Source organism: Molothrus ater, chromosome 24, assembly GCF_012460135.2.
Source record: "Molothrus ater isolate BHLD 08-10-18 breed brown headed cowbird chromosome 24, BPBGC_Mater_1.1, whole genome shotgun sequence".
NCBI lineage: Eukaryota > Metazoa > Chordata > Aves > Passeriformes > Icteridae > Molothrus > Molothrus ater.
Genome location: NC_050501.2, coordinates 4,310,960 through 4,319,549, shown reverse-complemented (window position 1 = coordinate 4,319,549; position 8,590 = coordinate 4,310,960). Strand labels below are relative to the sequence as shown.

Genomic DNA, 8,590 nt, shown 5'->3' with positions numbered 1-8,590 from the left:
GTGAGGCACTGAGGAGGTGCTGGCTCCTGGGATAGGGCTCTGCTCTCACAGGGGAAATCCTGCCCCACCTCTGTCCGGAGCAGAGGGTGATGCCTGGGAGCCCTTTTCCCCTCCTCCTGCAGGTGCAGCGAGCTCCTGGAGCAGCAGCAACACCCTTGGCCTCAGCACCCAGCCACCCCAAATGGACAGCACCCATGTGCTCACTCCCTCACACCACATCCCCTTCCCCAGCACCAAACACCCAGTGCACCTGTGTCTCAATGCTGCACCTGGGCAAAGCCCTGCAAGGGGTCCAAGAACCCATTCTGACTTAAATCCCACCTGCCTGGGCAGGAGAAAGGGAAAAAGAGCCCCTTCATGCCCAAAGTTGGTGATTCCTAGCTCCTGGTGCTGTTTACAGAGGGCAAAGGTGAGGTGGTGGCAGGTGATTTTTTTTGCCCCTTTCCCTGGCCCTGCTGCAAACAGCCTGATTGCTTCGATTGCTACAATTCCTCTGTCATTAAAATGTAAATGAAAACAGACACAAAAACAATCTGAATTTCCAGCCGAGTTGCTCTTGCTTAATATTCTACCCCGAAGGGGGATGTGCGGAAGCAACAACATTTCAAAGGGAATCATTAAAGAAGGGAGGCTCAAACTGCGTTTCCATCAGATACCGCGGCAGAGCCCGGCTCGGGGTCCCGCCCATCCCAACGCCGCTGGAAAGGACGGGCAGGAGCCGGGTCCTGGCAAAACGAACCATCCAAGGTGAGGAGGATGCCCACACTGAGCCGGGCTGCGCTGCTCACACCATTCCAGGGTGAGGAGGATGCTCACACTGAGCCGGGCTGTGCTGCTCACATCCCAGCGTGGTCCAGTTCTGCCTGTGGTGCTCCAGGTTCACGTTTCCAGCTGCAGTGATCAGGCTGGGATGATGGCCAGATTTTAACATATTCCAAGGTTTTAGAAATACCCTGGAAGGGCATCAGGGTTTGCAATGTGCCCTGACACCTCAGCAGTGCAAGGTGGGGGGAAGATCCTGGTATTCCAAATCCTGCCTCCCACCTTGCCCACCCCGAGCCCTTGGCACGGGTGCTGCTCTGCTCTGTTTCAAGCAGGAGGTGCCTGTATTTCTTCTGTATTTATTCTGCCAGTGTGAGGCAGTTAAAATGAAATATAAAACACCAGGGAGTGAGAATAGCCTGAAAAATTCTGTGAATGGTGGTTCTGTCCCAGGGGATGCTGCTGGAACAGGAGGGATGCACCAAGGCTCAGGACCACAGGAACTCCCAGGATTTTCCCCCAACCCTCCAGTTCCCACTGGTCAGTGCCACTTACCCAGGGCTGCAGGGAAAAGGAGCCTGGATGGACAAGGAGGATGGACATCCCCTCTCCTGAATGGACAAGGAGGATGGACATCCCCTCTCCTGGATGGACAAGGAGGATGGACATTGTCTCCTGGATGGACAAGGAGGATGGACATCCCCTCTCCTGGATGGACAAGGAGGATGGACATCCCCTCTCCTGGATGGACAAGGAGGATGGACATCCCCTCCTGGATGGACAAGGAGGATGGACATCCCCTCCTGGATGGACAAGGAGGATGGACATCCCCTCCTGGATGGACAAGGAGGATGGACATCCCCTCTCCTGGATGGACAAGGAGGATGGACATCCCCTCCTGGATGGACAAGGAGGATCTCTCTGTGGAGAGACTGGAGCAGCAGGACAGAGCCCCCCTGCTCCCCACCACCCTCCTGGACCTCCCAGGCAGTGGCAGGTGCTCCCAGCACGGGGGCACCTGGGGATCCTATAAGGGCAGAGCTCATCTCTCCAGGCAGCCTCACTCCTCCATGCCCCAGGGAGAAGCCTGGGAAGGATGGTGGCAGTGGGACACAGGGTGCCCAGGGGGGTGGGACCCCTCAGCACACTGGGCGCTGCCTGGATGTGACATTTGGGGTGAGGGGAGCAGCTCTGGCTGTGCTCACCTTCCCAGCTGGGAGCAAGGAAAGCCCTTTTCCCACTGCAAACCAAACATGTGGGATCTGGAAGTCTTTGAGACACAATAAACAAGGGATCCTGGGACGCTTTAAGTGTGTCCCAGTCTGGATCTCTGAATAATGACCTGAGATGATTAATTTTCTTTTGTACTTTCATTGCATCAGTTATCACATCATTCAATTTTATTTTTAAAGACTTTTTTTAAACCCACAAAATACTGGAAAGGGTTAGAGTGGATTCCAATTACAAGGTAAAATATTTCCCTCTAAAGCTTTATAAATACTTGATTTTGGTGTAATGCCATTATTTTAACTTTCAAAGCAAGGCAGCATTTGCCAAACCCTGCTTTGTGCAGTAAAACTGGCCCAGTGTCACAGGGATTTGATATAATAGTAATAATAAACTTTCAGAGGAGGCTTTAAAACCAGAAGGGCCATGGGTCAGGCATGGGAATTCAGACTTGGATGCTGTGGGGTCCACAGCTCAGATCCCCCCGTGCTGGGGGGAGCCCCAATGTGGCTCCAGATCAGAGCAGTGGCTGGATCCAGATCCTGCTGCTGGCATTGCCACAGACCTGGGGTGTTTGGGGCTGCAGCATCTGCCCTGAGAGCCAAGCTAATCCCTCTGTGAGGTGAGAATTCAGCCCCTTTAAGGAGGTTTGGCAGTCCCTGAGGATGGGGAAATCCCTGGCATGGAGTCCTGGGTCAGATCCTGCCCGTGGCACCCATCCCACCTGAACTGCACCCACAGGGGGCTGAGCACGGGATGCAGGGTCAGAATGTCCTGGGGGGTGGGAGCCTGTCCCTACAGGGTCAGAATGTCCTGGGGGTGGGACCCTGCCCCTACAGGGTCAGATTGTCCTGGGGGTGGGACCCTGCCCCTACAGGGTCAGAATGTCCTGGGGGGTGGGACCCTGCCCCCTCCAAGCTGGCCCGGGCTCAACCCTGCAGCATTTTGTGTCTTTATTGTTTTTTCCCCCCCCAGCAATTGGTCGGGTTTTTAATTAATTCCCAAATCTCATTTGGGGCACGGGAGCTGGGGGTGGAAAAGCTCTGTCTGAAGTTGATTTTGCAAATCAGTTCTGGCCATCTCCAGCCAGGTCCTGGGGCAGGAGCATCAGGCTCCCAATAACCAGGGAGGAAGCCTCTTGTTGCCAGAGCAGATCCACCTCTTTGATGTGCTCCCGCAGTTATTCTTTCATTTCTTGAGCAAATAATCTGGATTTTCACAATATTTACCTTGGAAATAATTATTTGTGTAAAGCATTTGACCAAGACAAACAGAGAATCTCTCAGTCTTGCTGCAGGGCTGGGAGGGCTCATGTTCCCCCAAACCTGAGGGAGCACGGGCTCCATGGGAAGTGGATGAGGCGAGAAAAGGGCTCGGAGAGGAGCACCCCCCCATCCTGTGGAACCCCCGAGGGCTTGGGCAAACGGACGAGGATGGAAAAATGTGGCCACTCTGCCCTTCATGCCTTGCTGTGTCTGCACATGGATCCCTGAACTGCATCCCTGGATTCCCACAGACTCAGAGGCTGGAAAGGAGAAGCAGGAAGGGGTGGGGGGAAAAGGTGAGAGAGGGTTCAAAGGGCTGCTGCAGCCTCGGTTTTTCATCTCTAGCTAATCTCTGTGAAGCCTGAGGCAAAGTCACCTTTGGGTCAACGCTCAGGTGTCGTTATCTGCCACCCCCATCACCCAGAGCTGCCCCCAGCCCTCCCCACGAGCAGGGCCGCAGGGCAGGGTGCCAGGAATCCGGGAATCCGGTCCCCCCGGTTCCAGCCGCCTTCTCCTGGGGCAGAAGGTGAGTCCTGCACCCAGACCGCACCCCCGCTGCCCCACGGCAGAGAGGGGAGGAGCAACACACACCGGGGTTTAAAAAAAAAACCTGGAAAACTGAGCGTGGATGAACTGCCAGTGCTGGCACAGCAGGGCAGCATGCCCAGGGGTGCAGGGACGGGAGGAAGGTGACAACACCTGCGCCCTCCACCTGCCATTCACCCAAGCTCCACCTGCACAATCCCCAGCCTCCATGGTGAGCACAGGGTGGCTGCTCCCAGCCCTGAGGCCTTGGGAAGGGAAAGGAAGGAACAAATCCAGCAGGGGCTCAGTTCCTTCAGCTCCAAGGCTTTTATTAAGGTGTGCAACATGCCCACGATCACAGGTCTGGGATACAACAGAGGCAGCAGGAGCTGGACACGAGCAAGCAGAAGGGAGGTGAGGGCAGCAGGAGCCTTGCAGGAAGCTGCCAGAATCCTCCAGCGCTGGCACAGGTTGTTGCTTTGAGCTGAGTGCACCCTTTGCCATCAAAATGTCCTTTTTGGAGGAGGATTTTTGTGGCTCTCCTCACCTCACCCACTGGCAGCAGCCCCAGGGGGGGCAGAGCCCGTGCCCCATGTGGGGCAGGAGGAGGCTGGGGCTGCCCCTGGCCCATGGGCCACTGGTGGGCTTGGCCACAGTTGTTCATCCACAGTCCAGGAGCATCTGGTGGGTGGTGGGTGCCAGGATCTTCTGCTGTTCCCTGGGGTCCTGGTGAAGTGGCTCCTCCAATGGCAGGCAGCAGTTTGGCTGGGAGGAATCTCTGGAATCCCTCCTCACCCTCCTTTGCAGATGAGAAATGGAATCAGTCCCCAGCTTTGCTCGGCAACCAGGGCAGGATGGGGAGTGCAGACCCCTCTGGCTGAGCCCTCACTGCTGCTCCTCCTCCTCCTCAGCACTCAAATGGAATGTGTGTCCTATGGATGCACAGCAAAGCACAGCAAACACACACAGCAGCTCCTTTTCCATCTCTAGCTAAGACAATTGTTCTTCGGGTTCTGTGTACAGCTCTCACTGGATAAAATGCAGATTCAAAAAAAAATATTCTTTTTGCTCCCAAATGATAAATTAATATAAACACCAACACCACAAGTTCATGAGCAGCTTTGGGATCATGCACTGAGCAAGAGCATTGCCCACAGCAGACAGACGTGCACACACACATACACCTAAATTAACTTTTCACTAATACTGACATTAAAAACATACATTGTTTGGATCATTTGACTTAAATTTACTTTCCAGCATTCTGAGGTCACTTTTCAGAATGATTTTTTTTCTCTTTTACAGCCCAGGACACCTCACTCTCACCAACAAGCAATGTTTACCAGGGGCTGGGCTGTGGCTGCAGGGATGCACCAGTGCAGGTGGGATCACCTGCAGTGATGCAGGGATGCAGCAGTGCTGGGAGTGCTTTGCCCAGGGAGGTTTGGAAGCCTCACTGCCCTGGGGCCCTCACTGCCCTGCCGCTCCAGCACGGCCATCCCAGCACTGCTGTGGCTAAGCCAGGCTCAACTATGGACCAGATTAGGTTTAAAGATGAGCCTGGTCACCTCGAGCTCAGCAAACCCCAAGATCCTGAGGTCGACCCAGCCCAGTGCCACCCCAGACCTGGATGCAGGACAAAACAAATTCCAGTGCAGAGGATGATGGAGATGAACTCTTCGGGGACTCTTGGCTGCGTTGGAGAGAGATGGGAAGGACAGGGTGGGCACCCAGGCACAGGATGGAGATGCCACCCGCCAACACCACAGCACCTGGAGGGTGAGGGCTGGGCCAAGCTGCTCTGGTGGCACCTCAGGGGCCAGGGGCAGCTGCAGCAGCGACGCAGGCTGGGCCCTGCTGCATGCAGCGGATGAGCTCCTTGCGATTATCCAGGATGGTGTCGAAACTCTCCTGCAACCGGTTCTGCTGGTCCACAACTCTCTGCTGCAGGCCGTGGATCCAGCGCAGCAGGGCCAGGCGCCGGTACATCACCAGCTGGATGTGGTGCTTCTCCTTCTCCTGCTCCTTGAAGCGCTCCTTGTCCTGGAGGTGCTGCACAGCCTCTGCCAGCGCCGGGAAGAGGGTCCCCAGCTCGGGCTCAGCCGGCTCTGCCTCAGGGGGGCTCTCAGCTCGGGGGGCAGAGGCAGGAGGGTCCCAGGTGGTGCTGCAGGTGCTGTCGGGGCTGTCGATGCTGAGGGAGCTGCTGGCGTAGCCGTTGTCCTCTGCGGGGGAGCTCGGGGGCTTGGCACAGCCCTCGTGGGCAGCGCTGTGCCCCCCTGCCCCGCTGACCTCGGCTCCCTCGGGGGGGCTGCGCTCCCCCTGCTCGGGGTGCGGGTCACCCGGGCCCGGGGCGCTGTCCCTAAGCCGGCCCTGGCCCATCTGTCTCTGCATTAATAACAGCAGATTATCCGACGGATTTGTGGTGTTTTCGCTCCGGCTGGAGCCCTCCTCCGGCGGGGACCCCGGCGCTGGCTGGCTCCAGTTCTCGTTGCTGTCACACACCTCTCCCACGAAGTTGGAGTTGGAGTCCGGCCCATGTCCCGCCCCTGGGAGGGCCGTGCCCAGCGCTGGGCCCCCCCGGCCCTGCCGGAACGGGGCGTTTGCCGGGCACACAGCAAACATCTCACCGGTGTCCTGCCTGCAAGAGAGACACGGAGCCGTGACACGCCTGTGGGCACCTGGGCTGTGAGCTCAGGGCAGCTGCAGTGGAGAAAAACACGCTCATTGCTTTATTTACCTCTTTAAAGGCACTGGACCTACCACGGGGTCAATGTTCCTGGGTGTTGGACTGCTGCTCTCAGCATGGCCCCATGCAACATCACGGAATCAGGGAATGGATTGGGTTGGAAGAGATAAAGCTCATTTAGTTCTCATCCCTTGCCATAGGCAGGTGTGCCACCCGTCCAAGGGCATCTTCCCACCTGATGCAGAAGCTCAAGGAGCCACCTCCCATCCCATCTGTCTTCCCTGAGAGCTCCAGTCCCAGCCCCTGTTCCTGCAGCATCCCTTGGGTGATGCCAAAGGGCATCACGGGGCTCAGGCACACAGCTGCACGTGCTGCTGGCAGCATTTGGGCTGCGGCTGATGCAATTAATTCCATGCTGGTAAAGGTGTGCTTGGAAGGAGATGCTTTCCCCACAGCAATAAATGTCCTTCAGCAGCCGAGACTGCCTGGGCTCCTGTGCACAGCCTCTGCCACCAGCCCTGCACCAGGGCGGGGGGCTGGCCTCAGCCTGTGCCCAAAGTGGCGACACCACTGACCTTCCCTCCCTGCAGGACTGGGAACAGGCTGGCCCAGAAAAGGGAAGGTTATCCCAGTGTTCCTTGCCGGGTAACCGGCAGCGAGAGGCGCTCTCCAAGCCCTCTCCTACCAGGAATCCTCACAGGAACCTCAGCAAGGAACCCATCGGGTGTCCCGGTCTGACCCCGGCCAGCAGCGGGGCACCAGGAGGGGCGCAGGAGCCCGTGCCCAGCCCGAGGTGCTGGCAGAGGCCTGGAACCGCGGGACCCCCGCCCTGCAGCCCCCGCAGTGACATCTGCTCGGTCAGGGCCGGGTGACACCCCCATAAAACCGCTGCGCCCCATAGGAGCTGCGCCCCATAGCAGCGGGGCCGGGCTGCGCTGCCGGGGGGGATGCGCGGCCGGAGGGGCCGGGCCGGGGAGCATCCCTGCCCTGCAGAGCCCCCCGGAGCCCCCCGGAGCACCCCCGGAGCCTCCGGGACCCCGGCCCCGCTGGAGGGTCCCGCAGAGCCCCCCTGAACCCTGCCCCGGGAGCCGCCGCTCCGCTCGCACCGCCCGCCCGGCCCCGAGCACTCACCGGCCCGGTCCGGCCCTGCTCCAGCCCCGGCTCCGGCCCCGGCCCCGGCCCCGGCCCCGGCCCGGGCTCCGTGCGCCGCCGCCGCCGCCGCGGGTGGGAGCGGGAGCGGAAGCGGCCCCGCGTGGGGAGGTGACACGGGCGCACTTCCGACAGCGCCGGCGGGGCTGGGGAGGGACAGGGATGATGGGGGGGACAGGGATGATGGGAGGTGCAGGGATGTTCGGGGGGGGAACAAGGATGTTGGGGGGACAGGGATGCTGGGGGAGGACAGGGATGCTGCGGGAACAGGGATGCTGGGGGGTGCAGGGATGCTGGGGGGGACAGGGATGTTGGGGGGACAGGGATGCTGGGGGGTGCAGGGACGCTGGGGGGTGGGACAGGGATGCTGGGTGGGTGCTGGTGGGAGCTCCCCGACACGGGCAGGGTGGCTGGATTGGGATACTCTGGCTCCTTCCCACCGGCCCCTGGGTCCCGTGAGGCTCAGCAGGTCCCCGTGGGGATGGGGACGGAGCTGAGCGCTCAGTGGGTTCTTTATTCCCCTCGCCCGGAGCCGGGGTGTCGGCACTGGGAAAGGAAAAGGCTCAGGAACATCAAACGGTTCCCACGAGCCCCCGGCCGGCGCGGGGGTCACATGAAGCACCGGGAACGTCTCGGGGGATAAAGAGGCTTTGTGCGGCTGGGAGCCGCGGTGGGGACAGCCCCATACTGCCCAGTCACCCCCAGAGCTGCCCCGGGCGGGGATGGCCCCATCTCCTGCCCGATCACCCGATGTGGCCTTGCCTGGCATCCTGTGCGAGCTCTGGGATAGACACGGCACGAGCAGAGCACCCTCCACAGCCCAACCCCAGGCTGGGCTCGGCACCTCTCACCTGCCCCGAGGGGGAGGAAGAAGGGTGGAGGTGCTTTCAGGATGGACAAAAATCCTTTTGAAAGCTCTGAATTGCTGGAGGTGGGATGCAGGGAGCAGATGTTCCCCCATGACGTGGTGAGGGGT

General features: G+C 59.4%; 1 protein-coding gene across 1 annotated transcript; it reads right to left on the bottom strand.

Moving 5' to 3' along the window:
* Positions 1-4,087: 4,087 nt before the first annotated feature.
* Positions 4,088-7,698, bottom strand: C24H1orf216 (chromosome 24 C1orf216 homolog). The gene is made up of 2 exons (XM_036397222.2): positions 7,597-7,698; positions 4,088-6,417 (listed from the first exon to the last, which is right to left on the bottom strand). Exon 2 carries the CDS (start codon positions 6,399-6,401, stop codon positions 5,592-5,594), a length of 810 nt encoding a protein of 269 aa, XP_036253115.1. The 5' UTR covers positions 6,402-6,417; positions 7,597-7,698; the 3' UTR covers positions 4,088-5,591.
* Positions 7,699-8,590: the final 892 nt, after the last annotated feature.